The sequence below is a fragment of the Aphelocoma coerulescens genome, chromosome 5 (genome assembly GCF_041296385.1).
Source record: "Aphelocoma coerulescens isolate FSJ_1873_10779 chromosome 5, UR_Acoe_1.0, whole genome shotgun sequence".
Lineage (NCBI taxonomy): Eukaryota > Metazoa > Chordata > Aves > Passeriformes > Corvidae > Aphelocoma > Aphelocoma coerulescens.
The window spans coordinates 19,884,983-19,904,905 of record NC_091019.1 but is presented as its reverse complement, the minus strand read 5'-3'; the positions used below and the strand labels follow the sequence as shown (position 1 = coordinate 19,904,905).

Sequence of the window (19,923 nt, the reverse complement as noted above, 5' to 3'; positions counted from 1 at the left end):
CATGGCTGGCAGCAGATGGGCCCATGGGAGCGTTCGGGCCTGCATCTGCTGGGAAGCACCATGCTGTAAGCCCAGGCTTCACATGCACTTGCACACACACGCTTTCTTTTGAAGGGATTGATCCGCTCCTTGGCGTGACAGGCCTGAGTTGTGGTGCTCCATGGGCAGCAGGGACAGTCTATAGCTGGCAGGTGGGCACAGGAGGCTGGTGAATGCCACTGCCAAACTGGGCCCACAGCAAACATGAAAGGAGAAACAGCTGGATCCCTCTCCTCCCATGCATCCCCATTCTGCTGCTGGTTTGGGCAAATATGGTATTTCTTGGAGGCTTGCCCAGCTTGTGGAGAGCTTGAGGGAAAGGAGCCAGTGGAAGAGAGCAAAAACGCTCGGTGGTTCCGAAAGCACAGCGTGCAAGCCAGTTTGCTGTGTTAGTGCTTTGGGAAGAGCTGCAGGGGGAGTGGAGGTGGTGATACCAGGTCTGGCCATGTGTTCCCATGCAGCTGCTGCTCTCCTCAGCAGCACGGGGTGCCCACCCATCTCCCCCATCCAGCAAACTCCCACATGAAGCCAGGGCACTGAGGATGGATGCACTGTCCCCCTCCCCCCGACAAGTGACAAAAGCATTGGCTAGAGGGGGATTGCAGGAGAGAGGCGAGGGGATAAGCTGCCAGACAGCTGGAAAAGACAAGCTGGACAGGAGATTTTTAGCTCGTGCATGTTACCTGGTGACTAGGAGGCTGCAGCACTGTGCTCCCACTCCACGGCTTTAAAAGCTTATCTCTGCATCCTCAGATGGGGACCCTTTCTTGCAAGCAGCAGGGAAAGAGTGGGCAGGAATCAATCTGTGACCCGAGCCAAAAATATCGGCTGCCCCACAGTTCCTGAAGTTCTCCTACAGGCGGGGAGGAAGGGGGATGCTGGAGCTGCCAGGCCCACAGGAGGCCACATGCTGTGTTGCTGGGGAGCCAAGGGGAGGGGGGGGGGGGGGGGGAGGGAGGAAGGGAATGGGAAGCTGAAGCCTGGGATATTTAGTGAAATGGAAACCGTGAACCAGAGGATTGTGTGAGGCACTGCAATCCTCTGCTGGAGTAGTCATGCAACTGTGCAGAGTGCTCTGGCAGCAAAACCGCTCCAGGCACCCAGGCTCCAGCCACCTGCAGTTGCCCTCCCTAAGAAGTCCTTATTTTAAATAATGCTTTCATATCATGCTAAGAAAGGCTTATAAGCTCTTTTGCTGTGTTCCTCCTCTCTTTCTTTTTGTTCCAGGTCCCCTCAAGCCCTGGTGCGTGGCAGAGCCCTGGCAGTCTCTGAAAGGTGGGTGTGTGCCACACAGCACTCGAGCACAGACACACTTGAGGCAACACGTGTGCTAAGTGCCTCTGCTTTCTCATGTGCCTGTGACTGCTGGTTTCAAAGAGCTTTCGACATGGAAGGTCCACAGGCCTTCCCCAAGCTCTTGCCCTGCAGCACAGCCAAAACCCTTTGCATGTGGAGGGGCAGCTGGGAAGAGCCCCTGCCCAGAGGGGAGAGTGGAAGTTGCTGCTGTGTGTTGAGACTGTGAGATCCAGGGTGCCACAACCAAGTTTTTAGCAGTGGTCATGTACCATGGAGCTATGGGGGCCCCTAATTTGTTTCTGAGGTCCCTTTGCCTTAGATACCCCTCTTTGAGCCCTGCCTGCCTGTCTGGTTGTAAATATAGAAACATAAGCCCTGGAGGTTTTTTTCTCCAAACATGTCCCTCCCATCTTAGCATCATCTGTGCAATTCCTACAGCTGCTCCTATACATGGTATGACCTTTTTTTTCCCCTTCCCTTCCTTCCCCCTCCATCTCATCCCCTCCCCACCTCATCCCAGCTCCCTTCCCTTCCCTGCCCAGCTCAGGGAGTCCGGGGCCAATCGGCTCTTCCAGACGATCAAATGTCACTATAAGTTGAGAGCTGCAACACCTTGGGACGCCTGCAGATCCCAGCCTGCCCGTCCCCTCTGACAGGGACCCTGGTGCTTCTCTCCACTCCTCCCAGGTAAGTGGGATCTCTGGCAAGGGGTGCTGCTGGGGGGCAACACTGTGGAAGGAATGAGCCTTGGTTTGAATGGAGAAGCACCAGGAGAGGGTTGGGGTCCACAGGATCTGGGATCTGACACAGGATTCTAAGGAAAAGGCACTTCTTCCTGGCTTTAGTTGGGCATCTCACAAGTCTCATGTCGCCCACAGAAGTCTGGGTGCTGTGAACTCTCAAGGATTAGTAGTGGGACAATAGATCCTTCCAAACCAACATGTGGGGCTGGAAATTAAGTGTGATCTCTAGAAGCACTCAGCAGCAGGAGAAAAGTGCTGACCTTCCCTCCCCTGTCACCCAGAGAAAGGGATGGCTGAGGCAGGAGGTATGAAGGGCAGGACCATCAGGCAGCTTCTGGTGGATGAGGAGGCTGTAGGTCTAGAAGGAGATCTGAGAAAATAAAATGTGATCCTGGAAAACTGCCCCCTCCCACAGGAAGAAGAAAATGGTGAGTTTTTCATGGTCAGGCCAGCAAAGTGAAGGAGTCTGAAGTCATGAATATGGGGAGCATCCCATCACCACTCTGAATTTACCCCCCTCCTCCTGCCCCTCCACTCACACAGGGAATTTCTCTCACAATTTTCTCATTTTCTGTGGGAGTGGGAAGTATTCCATGACTATATTTATGTTTCTTGGATCAGCTTCTTGCTCTCGGGTAGTGGGTATTCTACAAGGGCAGGAGGGACACCAGTACAGGTGACTCTGGTGTCAGAAATTTGGGTGGGAGCTGTGCTGCTGCTGTGGGGGAGCTCCAGTGAGGCTGTAGGCAATTGCTGGGGCAAGACCCAGGGAGGTGGTAGGTGAGACGTTCAAGAGGCACCTGGGTGATAGGGTTGAGTGGTTCAGGGGTTACAGTGGTAGTGCCATGTGGACAGTTGGACTGGATCATCTTGTTGGTCTGTTCCTACCTTGATTCTTACACCAAGGAAAGGCAGGGGATATAAGCTAAGTGTGGCCATTGGCTTTTTGTCCTCTGTCTCAGCCTTGATATCCCTAGAAAACCCCTTGCAGGGATCAGACAGCTGATGCCACCCTGAAGACAAGGATAAAGCGTACGTTTTGGGACAGGGATTTGGGGTTTTGCTCTGTGTTAGTGGACCCTGCAGCAGTGCTTGAGTCCTGCTACTCTGTTTCAGTGTTGGAGAGAAACATACGCATATGTTCATATATGTACTAATATAATATATTAATAGATATAGATAATACACATATCATTTAATGTGATATGTACATATATTGAAAAATCCATGCAGTGGGTTTGCAGCAGCTACTGCTGGGAAACAGTGGCCATGTGGTGCTTGGTGGATCATAGCCCCAGTCCTTACCTGAGAGCTGTCCCTGCCAGGTCCCACTGCCCATGCATGGCCCCTTTTGTCCTGCCCCCTTTCCATACGGCTCTTGCTACCTTGCCTACCTTGTATGGCCTGGCTCGGGAGGGGATGATTTATGGCTGGGTTATTTCCAGGGGTGGCCTGGAGGTGCAAGGCAGCCCATTCCCCCTCCCGGGTGCATTCTCAGCTGCTAAGAGGCTTCTTGGGATGTGCTGGCTCTGCTCTTTCAGCTGAGGCCAGGAGCATTTGGGGCCAAAAGGGATGTGGTATTCCTGCCCACCTGGGGCTAAGCACTGGTGTATTTGTCCTTCCAGTGACCTGCTTGGCTTGAACGAAAAGCAGAAAATAACCTTTTCTTCCACCTTTACAGGGTGAGAGCAGGCAGGAAGTTTTCTGTCTGGTGAAACTTTCCCATGTGTTTTGATTTCCTTCCAAAGGGTGGGCAGTATTAACTAATTGATTTTATTACATCCTTAAACCTCAGTCAAGACCAGAATCCATTTTTCTGCCACTATGCAAACAAAGCCCAATTATTGCCTGAAGGTGCTAACAGCCTTAATCCTGGGCTGCATTTGCTGTGTGTACAGTAATTTCCACCAAAGGGTAATCCCGAGCCAGCTGGAGACTTTCCATTGCCTTGGGGCGAACTTAATCCTAACTGCAAAAACTGCCGCTCTTAACAGATTGCTTTCTTTATTGCCTTTTGGATGTAAATATAGTCCAATTTTGCTGGCTGCTTTGATGACAGAGTTAGCTATGTGGATAGTGCTGGGCATCAAAGAGCCTTTCTTGTCCTGGGTGGCTGTAGCTATGACAGTCTGCATTTTGCCCCTGGCTTTAAGGGACCAGATGGCTTTTGAATGCCATGAAGTGGACAGACACCTTGTTCTTCTTGAAGCTAAACCTTTTTACCTTTCCAGTCAGGGGCAGTGGCAGTCAGCTGCTGCCTTACATACCAGCTTTTCTTGACAGAGGGACCAAACCTGGTTGATTGTTTGGCCCTTGCAAGGCTGAAATCTGTGATCTTCTCCTGGATTTTTTTGTCCCCCCTGCCCTCTCCTGTGGGGTTCCTGTGTCTGGCTCATCTTTGTACAGAGTCTGCCAATACGCTTGTTATTAGTTCATTTTATCTGGGGCCAAGAAATCCCCTCAGGGCTGGGGTCTCACAGTGTCAGGGATGCTGGCATTCTCGCTCCGCTTTTATAGCACACGGACAGATGCCATGCAAAATCCCATTCGCATTTGCAGCGCTTGGATTAACAAATATGGAAGGGGGTAGGGGAACAGCCAATGTGACAACCCTCAGCAAGATGTCCTTAGAGCTAAATTGGAGACTAGATGAGCTCATTCCAATAACTGCTAATGGAAAGCCTGATTGCAAAGACTCCTGTTGACTTCAATTGCCTTGGAAAGAACAGCGTGCGCTGCGCTACGTGCCTGCCCTGCACTGAACAGACGCTCCCGCTCTGTCTGCACACAGAGGGTTCTCGAGCTGATTTCTTCACTGTTTAGTGGTATTACTCTTCTTCTTACTGGAATGAGAGAGGAGTTTAGCCCAGAGCCTTTTAAAAGTCCTCGTATTTTTTTAAATCCTCCAGCTTGGGAAGAAGGAAAGCTGTATTTAGAAAGGCTTAATCCATGGGAGGATTGGCCATTGCCCTGAGTCTTTACAGAACATGTATTTTGGAAGAAGTCAACGGCTGGGCATTAGGCAGGTTCCCTCTACAGGCTTTTGCCTGGAGGAGTTCTGCTGTCCTGTTGCATAAACCAACATACTGTCAAGCATTATCACTAATAGCTTGAATTATTTTTGAAGGCTGAAATGAGACTGCTAACATGCTAGCCACTGAGCAGATAGCAAATGGAAGTCTTCATCCTGAAGATTTTACAAAATCTAGACTGAAAAGACCAGGGGAGAGAGACCAGCAATGTTGTAGCATTCAAGTAGTTAACAGAAGAGCAGTGTGAATTGGTGAGCAGAAAACTCATTTGAAAGCTGAAATTCCTCCCAAATACAAAATTCCCCCCCCCCCCCCCCGTCTGGTAGGACTAGAGTCCCCAAAGTACTCCTTGGGATGGTTGTTGCACTCAAGGAGTGGGCAGCCACAGCTACAAAGTTAAAAGCAGCCTAGGACCAAGAGACCACTGAACCCAAATCTCACGTGTCCTGTCAGTGGATTACCCCTCCCATCCAGCACCTCAGGTCAGGTCATAACACAGCCACTGCTGGCACTACTTCCAGGGCAATGCTGAATTTCAGAAAGAGAATAAATGAGGAACTAGAAGAAAAAAGCCATTGGCTGTTTATCTCTCCTTGCAACACGGGGGTTTTAAATCCTGTTGATGTTAATGTATGGTGCCCAAGGTCATTGCTGGGGAATGGAGAGAATCCCTTATAGGGCAGGGTTGGAGCCTGTGGGATTACTGCCTTCCTCTGAAATAGAAAGCTGCTGAGCTGCAGTTGTTCCTTTTGAACTTAAGTCAGCCCACCTGCTCCTTCAAGACATCTCTCATATATCAGCTGAATAATGAAGTCATGAAAGTTGGGGTTTGGGCCAGCAAGGAGAAGTCTGGCTTTCTAATTTAGGATCTGCTGTGGATTTGGAGAAATTTTCAGGGGCCTTTCCTCATCTTCTCCCCCGGCCTCAGGGCAGCTGATGCTTTTAGGAAAGCCAGAGTGTTGCATTACATAGAAATGGTTATATCAGTGTGAACTGCCTAACTAGGCATGTGGCTGGTTTTCATCTTAAACTAATAAAACAATTATTGTTCGCTCACTCATCAGTTGTATAAAACAGACACACTTTTGGGTGCTGACAAATTATCTCTAGGTATACTGGTACTTTCAGTTATTTTTGTAACTCTGAATGCAGCTTTGGAGCTGGCACCTTCCCACCTGTGGTAGCATGAAAGAAGGAGAAATTCCTCTAATCTTGCTGGAGCGATGGAAATGTCAGATGGGTGCGGGAGGACACCCTGGCCTTGCCCGTCTCCCTGAGCTCTGGGGATTTGGTAATTTAAAGCTGGGACTAGGCAGCTCCTGGGTCTGCCTGTGGGAAGCAGCTGAGTTGATGGGATATGTCTTTCCAGATGATCTTTTTCTCCTCCTCTCCCCTTGTCCTCTGACATGGCTGGCAAAGGTTTGTGCTTCTCCCAAAATGTCAGTGTTGGTGGGGAACTGGTTGCTGTGTGGGAAAGCAGGTGCTTGGCTTTTTTTGTCCTCAAATGTCAATCCAATCTGCTTCTGCCTTGGTATTTTTTATGAGGTGCACTCACTAATAATACCTTTTTTTCTTCTTCTTTCTTTTTTCCCTTTTTTTTTGTTTTGTTTTGTTTTGTTTTGTTTGTTTTCCTTTTCTTCTCCTTCTCTTTTGTCTAGCAACTAACTGCCAACATGTCTGATACCGAGGAAGTGTAAGTAGAGAGAAAGTTGTCTGTGTGTTTATCTGCCCAGCTTGGCTCCACACAGCAGAGCGAGGGCACCCCTGCAGGTTGCTGCTCTCTGCTCAGCCTGAAGCCCCCTGAGCTACTGAAAAAGGGACCATCTTGACTTAGAGGGTCAAAGACCCCTCGTGTCCAACACAGGACATCTCCTAAACACCTCCACCCAGCTCAGCCTGCCCTCCATGGTTGTGGCACTGCACCTGGAGGAGGGGAAATAAAATCCACAGCACAGTGGAAAAGATGCTTTCTTCCCTGGTTTAACAAATCTAGAGTAATATGACCAAACCCAATGGGATCATTTGACACTTTTGCATCAGAGGGTACAGAAGGCAGATTTAGGGCAGTCATGGGATCAGAGGAATCATGGACAGACCTACAGTGGTCACTTAGCTTTCTCAAGTTCAACTCAACTTGTATCATTCTGTCCAGCTCTTAAATATTTTTTCTGAGGATGTAATTTGGCACCTTTTTCAGGCAATCCCTAACTAACATGTCTTTCTTCTAGGATGTGGCCCCAGGGTTGCTGTGGGACTTGGGTTTCATGCAAGGGGATGGTAGAGCAGGAGAAGCTGGCAAGTGCGGGCAAGGAATGGGAGCAGACCACGAGACCTGTGTTGCTACAGGCATGGGATAAACACTGAGCAGCACCTGTTTTATGCCAGATTTTATTAGACAGCCCTAGGGTTCAGGGAGGCTGTAGCACATCTGGGTTGCTGTGGGCCATTGGCTGCAGGCTGGGTTGCCTGGCACACTGGGACTGAGGGCCACTTTTATCAGCCCCTGTGCAGTGCTCGTGTGCGGGTATCATGTCAGAGCTCTGGCGTGGAGGATTATTCCTGGATATGGATCCATACACGCCTTCAGAATCAGGAGCACTATTTAAAATAAACCCAAACCCAGTTACTTTACTACTCTTAAAACCAAATATCTCCTGGAAGAGCAGAGAAAATGGGGGAAAGAAAAAACAACAGACTTTAAACAACATTGCATTGGGTTGCTTCAGTGTGTGGTTTAAAGCTTGACATCAGTACAGAGCGGGATAAATACTTATCTGGTTTCAATATCCTTTTTTCCTCTCTCACAGGGAACAAGGAGAGGGTAAGTCTTAAATCCGTTTGTAATTGCTTCTGTGCAAGCCTGCATCACTTGCTGGCTGTGTCAGCTGGTATGGTTAGACAAATCTGAAGCTTCTTTTTTGTGCTTCTGTTTGTCTGACTGTCACCAGCTTCTGGTGTTTTTACACTACCTGTAGCCCCCTGGCCGTGTTCGTGCTGCGGGCAGCCTGTGGGGTTTTAGCCCCAAATTGATGCCCTGGTGGGAGGGGATGCTGCTAGTTTTTGTAGGGGCACTGCCATCTGCTGGCAATTTATTTTGAAGCTTTTGTATGTGTAATATATTCTGCTTTTAAATCGTAAATCCTCACAATGTTTATAAGCAATATGCATAGAAACTTTTCATATATTCAGAGGCACTCTCTGCTACCTTTTCCCTTCTAATGCATGTGTAACCTTGCGTTTCTGTTGCCCAAGGAAAAAATCAATACTTTATCATCTTCTTCCCCTTTTTATAACTCCTCTTTTTTATTTTCAAAGTCATTTAATCTGTTATTTGACTTGCTGATTTGTAAGGGGCCTCTCAGAAACCATCTTGCCCAGCATCCCTCTGAGCACAGAGGGCACTGCTGTAGGTAACATTCTACTGTTGTATCAAAGCTGATGGCTGATTTGTCTGCTTTTTTTCCCCCCTCTCCCATTTCAATGCAGAGGAGTACGAAGAAGAAGGTAACAAAAAAAGTGGAACGTAATTTATCTTTCTTTGGTTCTTGGTCCTGCTTTTCTCTTGTCTACACTTCACCCTTCTCTTTGGTGCTTGCTGCTAAAGGCGATCTGAAAGACTTTATCAGTAAACCAGTTGGAAAACAAAAAACCAGTCAAGTGTTTTGGGGCTGTGATGTGTACAGCCTTCATGTTACAGTGACATGGTGTATTTGTATGAGGGGATGGTTATGATGTAAGCTGGGGGCTAACCTGCCCACAAACTTGGAACATTTTATGGCAGGGACTGGTGCAGAGCGCACATAACATAGCATCGGTGAAATCCTGCCATTCTCAGTTTGGCAGTGTCCACAGACTGAGTTTAAATTTTGAAATTGAAAAGAAGAGCAGGTTGTCCAGCTTCTGAGGAGCAGCTGACAGGGCACTGCTGAGGATAGAAAAGGCAAGGCAGAGAACCAACTGGCAAAGATGAAGTTTCTTACCATGCCTTTAGCTGGCAAAATGTGATTTGACAAGCTGTGAGAGACAGAGTGCTGATCTGGAAAGATGGAGCATGAAAAACCCTTCTCACCCAAATTGTTTCACCTTTTGTAGGCAGCAGGGAAAAGATGCTTTTGGAGATGTACCACTGTCTTTACTGGACATTTTTGACACACTGGTTTCAGTTCAGGCAAGTGTAGCTGCCAGCTGTCATCCTTCATTTTCCCAAGGTGTCTGGAACAGAGCTAAGGGCCAAACTCTTGGAATTTCTCCCAGGATCTGCCCTTAGTGTCTAAGGCATCTTCTAAGGGGTTGAAAGAAAAACCCTTTACTGGAGGTAGAATATTTGGATGTGGAGGCTATGAGACCCGCTCAGAGAGAGTTGTCCCTTTTGGGATATCCATTTTGGGGATTTAAACACAGCAGCTTTTTTTTTTTTTTTGGTCCTGGATTCCTCCAAGTTGCTGCAACAGCCAAATTCTCATCAATGGTGGTGGGAACAGAGGTGCAACTGTGGCCATGTTGAGAATAGTAGTTTCTGCTATAAGGTACATTATCCTTAAGTCACTATTTCCCTGGCATTGCTTCTGAAGGGACCAAGAGCTCAAAAAAAAGAAAAAAGAGACACCAAATAGGTTGTAGAGCTGCCTTCAGTCATCATCTGTCTCTCTGGTCATGCGTGGAGTGGCAGAGCCAGGAAGGGGAAAGTGTTCTTCATGCTCCATCCTTCATGTCTTGTCAAATGTCAAAAGAGCAAGCAAAGGGTGTTGCTCCTGCAGACAAGCCTTCCTTAAAGGAGAAGCATTTCTTGCCTTTCTCCTTTCTTCCCTAACTGCCTACTTTTTGTTTTCAAGTATTTAATGACTGATATGAAATTAATAGGCAGGTGACTTTCAATTTTTTTTTAATCTGCATGACTGACTCCTCTGAGGTCTCTTCTCCTTGCTCTATACTTTTGCTTGACCTTTGTGTTTCTTTCTGATGTCATCCATTTCTTTTCCATATAACTTTCTCCATCACTTTCTAACCACCATTTTTCTCCAGGCCTTAGCTCACCCCCCAGCATCAGTTTCTAACAGTTTTCTGTTTTCATTTTCCTGCTTGCTGTTGCTTCTTGTTCCATGACACTTGCCACCTGAAGCTCAGGAAGAAGGTATGTGACATGGCTCCTGCTTTCCTTCTCTCTCAGTGTGGAGGGAGAATATGTGTGAAGACATCCAGAGCAAATGGTTCACATCCAGTGGCCAGGACTCTGTCTTGAGCCATAGACATCAATGCAATAGTGGACATTGATGTTGTTTATTGAGCTGGTAGGAAATTTGGCCTGTTTTATTTGTTTAAAAAAGCCAAACCAAAACATTCAGATATATGAAAGAAAATGCATCTATATATTAGAAAAAATATAATATACGTACATACATAATTTTTTTATATATGTGTGTGTATATGAGTATATGTATATGAAAACAAACATATATATATGTTTTGTTCTACCCTTTTTACTGAACTGCTTGATTTATTTTTAGTAGAATGGTGTCAAAATGAATATTATCAAGGGAGGGAGACCCCCTGCAAAATTTATATTCATCTGGTAAAATTCAGGAATGAATTTGTTTGAAATTTCAAAAATTGATAAATGTTAGTGAAAAATTTTCACCATTTGAGAAAAAAATGTAAAGCAAAAGAAATGCAGCAATTTAATTTTTCACTAAAATAAATTCACTAAAAGTTGGGTTTAGGGTATTTTAGCCAGCTCTAGTAAAGAATAAGATATTGGATGCCTTTTTATGTGGTTTTCACTTGTGGTCATATTCCCATATTTCAGTAACATTTATAACCTCATAATGTGCCCATAAAAATGTTATTTTTAATTCTCTCCCACCCCGTAATTCCATCATTGTGTATTCTTACCCATAACGGCCTGGGAGCTTGGCAAACCTCAGGAATGTCCCAATAACATATTTCCTGTTTTAATTTTCTCCTCCTCTTTCTTTTGCTATGTGATGTTTCCCACCCACAGAAGAGGCTCAGGAAGAAGGTAGGTGAAGCAGCATCTCGGCCGTGCTGGTTCCTGCAGGAGGGCTTGGTGCTGATGTGCACCTCGATTTTGCAAGGTGGTAGAAGAAAGCGAGAGACAAGAGAGATGCTGGGACAAACCATCTGCAGGCACAGGGCGTTCCTTGTCCCTTGCACAAGTTTCACTGAGGGTACCCCATATCCTCGTGTATCTGTGCAGACACCTCTGCTCCAGTTTCGGGGAGGGACCAGCAGGGGAAATGTGGATACCATCCCGTTATCCAAGACACAACATGCTCTGAGGCTGATGTTTAGCCCTGGGTACTTGTGTGCCATGGAATAACTGGGGTCTGGCTAGGAAGGTTTCTATCAGGTGCCAACTGGTTTCTCCTACATAGCTTGGCAGATCATGATCAGATGGATTTTGAAGTCAAAATCCATCTGTGGTAAAATATGTGCTTAGCCCTATGTTATATAGTACATATGCTATAATATGTCATATTATATATAATATATCATATATATTATAAGTTTATAAGCTATAATATATCATATGATATATAATATGCATAATGCTGCAGAATTATAACCATGTAGATGCTGGTAAGTAACCCCAGCTGGCTCCCCACATTGCACACAGCACTGGCAAGGTGGGACAGGGCAGAAGAGGGGCTGGAACAGAAACTCACCCTTTGCACTCGAGAGGTTTGGGATGCAGTGCTCCAGGTGCAAGGAGCCAAAGGGTGTGTTGGTTCCATATTTGCAAAGCTTTGTGCTATGGGCATGTTTCAAACAGGGCTAAAGCTGTTTAGAGTGCCACGATAGACCCACTCTGAGTTTGCAGAGTTTTTATGGCATCCGGGTCCAGACGGTTTTACATTTCTTGTATCTGTGTGTGCTCTGGTCACCTGTCTCCATTTCATCTCCTCCTCTGTTTCTTTATTTCATGTGTCCTGTGCTTTTTTTTTGTAAACCCTCTGTTGCATTCACACACTCTTTAGTCTAACTGTTCTCATTTTCCATCTCATTGCTTTTGCTTCCTGCCACATGTCACCTGATGAAGCTCCTCCGGCAGGTATGTGCCATCACCTTCCAAACTGCTCCCTGCTGTCTCCTTGGTGGTGGTACTGGGGACTCAAGGGTGGTGTAAGAGGAGCAGTACCAGTTACTTTGTCTTTTTGCTTCTGTTGTCTTTGCTTTCCACCTCCCCTCTGTGACTGGCTCTGCCGCTGGCTAACACACAGTAACAATCTCAGTGCAAGATCTGGCAGAGACGGCTCAGTGGTAACCCGGCCCCTCTGCCACCCCTGCCCTGTGCAGGGCTCACCATAAAGCCCATCTGGGCAAGGGCAGGAGCTGTTCCTCTTAAAACTGGAAATAGAGAGAAGTTTCAGCACATGATATTTGAGCTTACTGTGAGATTTTCCCTCTCTGATGTTTTTGCCCCTTCCCTTCATGTGGTGTAGTTGTTTCCCAGCCACATGTGCCTCAAAATCCTTTTTATCTCCAGGCCATTAGCACATCCTTTACTGGGATAAAACTTTTCCCTCTGAGCAGATTTTTCAGCCTATGAAAGGTTTTCAGCCTATTTTATCTCATGTAACAATGTATTTCTCCTAATGTTCCTTTGCATCCTGTCCCGTGGCTCTTCACACCTAAAGAAGAAGCTCATGAGGAAGGTATGTGATGTGACTCCTGCATTCCTGTCTTTCAGAGGAAGCCAGTAAACCATAAGATGGCAAAAGGAAACAGGAGTTACAAATAGGCATATTAATGCAGACTAAAACTTGTCACCATTTTGGTTTTTGTACTGTCTGCCTTTGTGTTCTGTCTTGACATTGACTGCACTGTTGATGTACGTGGTATTTGTTGCACGAAAAAAAACTTGAAAACTGCTGGGAAATGTAAACCTCTTAAAAGGATGAATGTTGAAAAACTTTTACTCTAAGATCGGTTGGGTCTTCTCAGGAGGCTTATTTTGGACCATTTGGGGTGGATTTGGCCTCCAGACTATATGCAGAAATGCTCATGATTGGCTGACATTCTTACAAAAGCCTTTCCACACGTCTTTTTTTTCAGCTTAAACCCTGTGAGTATAGAGCAAATGGTGATAAATTTGATGCTTTAGCTTTGCAAATGATTAAAGATGGTTTTCTTGTTTGTATAATGGAGTTTCTAGGCCACTGTTTCATGGCAATACTTACAGCCACCCAAAGCGTGCTGGCCTCAGGTTGCAAATCCACATGGGCAAGCATCAGGGTTATGAAACAGCATGCTGCTCCTGGCTTTGTGCAGGACTGCAGGAATGGCTGTATAAGACAAATCATCTCATACGGCTGCTTAAATCAGCTTTATGTTTTTAATATCTCAGACCATTTGCACCCTCACTTCCAGTACTGCTTTTCATATCCATACTAATTTTATTTCCTTGCAACATATTCTCAGTGCTCCCCTCCCCCTCCATTTTGCCCAAGTGAAAAGTTGTTCTGATGTTTCTAACGCTCATCTTCCTTTGCATTGTGCTCTGTGACTCTTCCCACACGCTAAAGCTCGTGAGGAAGGTATGTGCCATGACTTGTGAATTCCTCTGTTTTTGTCTGGAGCAGTAACTCGTGCAGGAATTCTGGAGGTGGTTGAAGATGAGCCGATGCAAAAAATATCCTCTGCACGGTTGCTTTGCTCTTGTAGGATAAGCAGTGTGATGAGTAATCAGTACTAACTGCTGTTTGAAAACAAAGCCTGAGGCACAGGCTGGGCACTGCTCATGTATTCCCCAGCACCTGATGTCTCTAGCCAGGCTATTCCTATGGACACCAGCTGGTACAGGATAGTGTTCCCCAAACCCTTTCCTCTGGCCGTGTCCCGGGGTTAGAGGTGGGACAGCCATGTCCTGAGGCAACGCTGTGTCCCTCAGTTGGGTGCACCTCTTCCCCCATGCCCCTGCCACTGCACAGAAGCAGAACTCCCTTTTGCAGCAGTGTATGGAGATGTGGGGAGACTTGCCCCTGAAGTCATGAGCGTGTCAACAAGTGACATGGTGTCATACCTACTTTTTACTGTTGGGGTAAGGATTGGACCAAGCGGCACCATTTGGTTGGAGCATATTTGAGAAAAGATGCAGTGTGTGCTTTTCCTGTAACTATTGGGATTTTTCTGGGTTAATGTCCATTATACAAAAGCAGGGGTGGCAGGGTTGCATTTTTACTCAATTTTGTAACCGGAATTAAGGTCCAGATCTGGTAAGGCAATCTGTGTGATTGGCAAAATAGAAGGTCATGCTTATTAAAGCATCAGCCTGGCAGCCCAAACCCATTTACCTTTCAACTGCCCTTCTGCTTGCCCACCCAGGCTTCCACAGGATGCTTTGTCCTGCAGGTTGGGGAGCAGTAACATGCTTGTACTCATCCTCCCACATCGGTGTGTAGCCCTACACACCAGTGGTGAAATCCTGGGCGCCAGGGAAATCAATGCCAGCTCCTCAGAGCCCACTGATTTCCACAGTGGCTGGGATTTCTATGCACATGAATAAGAGCAGGTTGTCTATACCCTTTTTGCCGATTCAAACCTATGGGTAATGGACTTGCTTTAAATACAAGTAATGTTTTTGTCAACCAAAGGCTACCAGTGGCACTTGATTTATAACATGAATATATATGTTAGTAATCTGCATCTTTTATATACAAACAACCCTTCCTCTCCACAATTCTAATTGACATTCATATGTGCCCTCTATTTATCACTTAATCTTATTAATGGTTTTTATGCCTTTAACACCCTCTCCACCACCTTGGCTAAGGAAAGTGTAAGGGTTTTTAATTATCCTCTGTTTCTTGCTCTAATTCTCTTATCTTTCTTTGCATCTCCTTCCCTGCTACTTCCCTTTTAAAGAAGTCCATGAACCAGGTATGTGACTTCTGAATTCCTCTGCGTCAATCTGAAGGGTTATTGTGTGCTGGAAATACAATTCCATTTGGCAATTTCACAACTGGGTCATGTGCTGAATTGGGACAAAATGGAAACTTTTCAACCAACCAACCAAAAAAAAAAAAAAAAGAGGAACACATTGTTCGACAGCTACTGAAAATTATGGCTTTTATTTAGCTAAAACATTTTGTTCCAACTTTTTTTTCCTCTCTCCTCTATGGAAGGTTTCCAAATTTTGAAATTAAAATTTTATTTTAGATGCTTCTGAAGCATTGCCTTTATGGATAATGTGGGGTATATATAGTGTAATGCAAGAACAAATCTGGAATGAAAAGTTGCCACAAGACAAAAACTGAAAAACTTTTGTTCCAGAGATGTTTATATCTCTGCAACCTTTATGGTTGTGAAACGTCTATATTTTTTTAACCACAATCTCAGCTAAATCTATGTGAGTTCTGAAATACTGAAATTTAATTGAAACTATGATTTCTGTTGGAAAATTTTAACAGTAACTCTAGTATTATACTCAGGAATTCAAAGATGGTGGAAGTAAACATAAAAATCAAATATTAACAATAAACTGTAACTTGCAGCTTCCTCACACCTTTGACCAGTCATAATTTCCTCATCACTTTGTGATGCATAATAATGAGGATGAAGCTAACTGCTGCATGAAAAATGTAGTAACATTTTTGGTAGACAAACATCTCAATGTATGAGCTGTAATAACAGCCGCTTACTGGACTCGGAGCCGTCCTCGCAGCGTGTATGGGAATGTTATCATGTTTATTACCTGGAAAAACAGAAACGGAACTTGCGGTGTCCTCTAAACTGTCTGTGAAAATTATTCTGGGCCATTTGGAGTAGCTTTATTAAAGTAGTCACATCTCAGCAGCCTCCCACCCCAGCTACTTCCCTCTGCTGTCCACAGAAGGAGACCAGCCTCTTAGTCCAGAGCAGATCAATGCTTTTGCCAGGGCTGGAGTGAGGTGAAAGCTGATTGATTTTTACATGACTTAATACTTCAACATTCATCTCTTCACTGCTTCTCCTATCTCTCCTGTTCTCATCGCTTCTTGTTTCACATCCTTCTCTTCTCTTTTTAACCATATTCATTTTTGTCTCTTAATCTGCACCTAAGGTTTTTCTGACTTTGATTTGCACAAGCTAAAGGTCATTGCTTCCATCCCAGTTGCTTTGCCTGCCTCTGTACCTCTTTTCCATGGTATTTATTGAACTACTCACAACTTGAGAGCTGGTTCTCTAGCACGGACAGATGTAGGAGCTTGAAATTTGTGCAAAACACAAGATATTAACATAATATGATAAACAATAAAGCCTCCCCATGCTTTCTTTTCCCTCAGTAACATAAAGCATCGTAAAACCAAAAGAAAATGTAAATATGATGAGCCTGACAAAAAACTTTTACGTCAGAAGGAGGCTGTCCCAGCTTTTCATGTAACTGCATGATTATTTAGTTTCTGTTATTAATGCTGTCTTTGCCTGCCACATCTTCTAAGTCACACCTTTGGCCTGCACAAGTTCACAGTTGTTGCTGTTGTGGGATTCCTGCTCTAATTATTTCATTTTCCCTTGTTGACTCTTTCCACCTAACCAAGCTCATGTTTGTGACATCTAAATCCCTATGTATGAATCTGAAGTGTTCCTGTACATAGGAATTTGAAGATGTTGAAGAATACCAGAATCATGAAGAATCAATCCATTCCTGAAATTCCCTAAAAATTATTTTCCCTATAGGAAAGTATAAATACTGTTTATAACTGAAGGATCACCATCTAGGAAGCTTAGAACAAGCTTTTTTAGTGCCCCTGAAAACTTTTAGGGCTGTGACTACCCCACAGCCCTGACAGAAAGCAGGTACCTGGGCTGCAGAAGCCCAAGCTGCTTATAGCAGGGAGTGGATTGCAGCAGGATTCTGGCACACAAACTCAAGCAGTTTCTAGTCCTTTGCAGCAGAGACAAGCTCTGTGCACAAATATTGCCAGTTCTGCAGAGCTAAGCCCTCAATCTGCCAGCAGAGATTCTTACATGGTGGAGCTTCAAATGCATGCATAGGGATACATCCAAAGCAGTACCTCCTTCAGTAATTCTCACATCCTCATGCAGCTCTGATAGCTAAAAGGGCAGCTGAAACCTAGGTAACACTAAATGCTTGTAAAACTCTCAAATTGGGTGCGTTTTCTTTCAGATTTAAGGATCACCAGTGTTACTACACTCACCCATGGTTTATAAATTTGCATGATTTAAACTGTTGCAAATCATCAACATTCAAATTCCCTTTATTTATTGTTTCTATGGCATCTCCTCCCTATCTACTTCATACCCTACTGTAATTACACTCATTTTCCACTCTTATTAACAGTTCATCCCTATAACTTGGTCTGCAAATTATACTTCTTCAACCCAGTCTTACCAAAGTTTGAGGTGATCCCTTCCTGAATAACTTATTTCTAATTCTTTTATCTTCCTTTCCTGTGTTTTTCCCCTGACACATCCTACTAAATGAAGCCCCCCCTCCAGGTATGTGATTTAACTTCTAAACTCCCTGGTGTCTGTCTGCTGGGATGGTGTGTGTGAGAAGTGAATACAAGGTGATAGGGGATAACAACCTATCAGTTAAGGATGGATTATAACTTGCATGCCTTTGGGGTGGTTCTATTTTAGTTTAATATTTTTTCTCAGTAAAGTGTAATCAGCAGTAAGGAGGAAGAGACCTACTCCTTGCATGACAATTTCACTAGAAACTGGGGGAACACACATATTCTATTGTGAAAGGGTATCTCAGCAAAAAGTCTCCTTGTGGAATGTGTAAATTCTGCCCTGTGATATGAGAATGAATGTTTCTTCCTATAGGGAAGGATTTATTTCAGATTTCAGGGTGGAATTTGCCCCATTGATTCCACATGGGGAATATAAACACCGTGAGAGATTGTGGGTTTTTTATGCCTGCTTTGCAAAATATTTGGTGGTGTGTGTGTATGGCTGAAAAGCAAAATCTGCCCTGCAAATTCACATTGCTGACCTAGTCTCACTTTGGCAAAACCCAGAAGAATGACATGTAGACCTGCACAGACTTCTAATGAACCTTTTCTTCCTATGAAGTAATCCGTTTGTAATTTTACATTGCAAATGGATTCGAAGAGCAGCAGTACATTTATATAGACATCAAAGTTGTCTTCAAGGAAGAAAATGGCCTGAGCCATAGATCTAGAAGGGAACTGAGCTTCTTTGGAAGTTAGCTGAACGTTGATGATGAGTTATGGCAGGTATTTCAGCAGGTTTCTGAACCACACTGTGTTTATTTCAAATGGCTGAAATACTGCTGTATTAAAGTATGGGTCCAATAGTGCTCTGAGAGTGCTGGCTATGTTCATGTGCATATTTCTAATCAAAGTAAACTGTGGTACACTGTGCTGTCAGGTTGTGCTTTATATCATATGATGATTAGAAGTGTTTTTTAAGCACTGCACTATTATCATAAATCTGCCTCTTTCACCTTTCCTGTTCTGTGACTTCTCTTTATGTGTTACTTCAAATGTAAATATTTTACCTGTTTACTTCTTAACTTCATTCTTGCCTCCCCTTTTCCTCTCTGCCCCTCCTCCCCATTGGCTCAAAAGCTCTTTTGGTGTGTGAAATAACAGATTTTTTGTTCTCATTCTCTTGTTTTCCATCGCAACTTGTTCCATGACACTTCACACCTGAAGTTCATGAGCCAGGTATGTGACACAACTTCTGGTTACTCCACCTAGGTGCAGCATGAAAGTGTGTCTGTGTGTGAGAGAGGGAGAGAACAGGAGTCCTGGGCTGGTAGAAGAGAAGAAAACAAGAGAAACAAATATTAACCACAATGATAATTTGCAGCTCTCTTCTCCTTTAACCTTCATGCTTACTGCTACTTTAACGTTACAGAATTTTTAAGGCCTGACAGTCTCTCCAGATACCTTTTCTCGCTGTCTTAGTTCACTAATTCCTTTATTTTTTCCCCCCCTTCATGCATTCCCTGGTTTCTTTCTCAGGATTCCAAGAGCTTTAAATAACTGTTCTGTTTTTTCTTTCCTATTTCCTGTCCTTCTATCACTGCTTGCACCATGACACCAGCAGAGGAAGCTCATGAGGAAGGTATGTTATGAACCTACAGGCCCTCATCCCTTTTCTCTTTCAGTGCTGGGGAAACTGTCAAAAACACTGACATTGTTCAAGAGAAAAGAGAGTATGGGAGGGAAATGATCTCTCTAGATGGATTTCAATGAACATGGAGAAAGGGCTGTATATCAGCCACATCAAATCACCAAAAAGGTGTTTTTTCTTCTTGTTCCATCTCTGGAGAGTCCAAGGTTCCCAGCATAACAGGGAGGGAGTGGGGACAGGTGCTCTTAGAACAGTGCCAGTTGTGGATTGACTACTGTGCTTCTTCTCTTTTTCTTTTGTCCTTCAACCTATGGCCAATGAAGAAGGCGAATACAATGATGGTAGCTCAGTGTTATCTTAGGACAACAAAGTCATCCTTCTAACATCTCACTCTCTTTTATGTGTCTGTTTTTGTTCCTCACTTTATTTTAAACTCAGGAACTGGGCCAAAACATCTCTGCTGCAAAGAATCACTCACTGTGCATATCCAATCACCCTTGGGGAGTCATTAGTGTATTGAGAAGCCTCATTAGGATAGTAGATGGTGAAAATGAAGCTCTAGAAGCTTGCTCTGAACTTGTCTTTTAGCCAGAATCTGCTGTATCATAGCTCTCATCAGCAAAACATCTCTATCCCCCCAAAAATCAGGAAAGAATCTCTTAAATCGTAGTGGCGTATTTGAAAATGGAGCTGAGACCTGCATAGCCGTGCATCCCTCAGTCAGCCTTAGAAGGTCATGGGCT

General features: G+C 44.7%; 1 protein-coding gene across 4 annotated transcripts in view; it reads left to right on the top strand.

Annotated features, from left to right (window-relative positions):
• Positions 1-1,893: 1,893 nt before the first annotated feature.
• TNNT3 (troponin T3, fast skeletal type) overlaps positions 1,894-19,923 on the top strand; it is a 30,673-nt gene continuing 12,643 nt past the window's right edge. The window contains exons 1-6 of one of the 4 annotated variants that reach the window (XM_069016954.1): positions 1,894-2,022; positions 6,769-6,803; positions 7,918-7,931; positions 8,597-8,614; positions 11,109-11,126; positions 19,151-19,171. In XM_069016954.1, the coding sequence (XP_068873055.1) occupies positions 6,784-6,803; positions 7,918-7,931; positions 8,597-8,614; positions 11,109-11,126; positions 19,151-19,171 (91 nt within the window). In that variant the 5' untranslated portion in view covers positions 1,894-2,022; positions 6,769-6,783. Of the gene's footprint in view, positions 2,023-6,768; positions 6,804-7,917; positions 7,932-8,596; positions 8,615-11,108; positions 11,127-18,756; positions 18,769-19,150; positions 19,172-19,923 lie in introns of all 4 variants that reach the window. The other 3 variants (XM_069016956.1, XM_069016953.1, XM_069016955.1) reach the window with 3 other exon arrangements.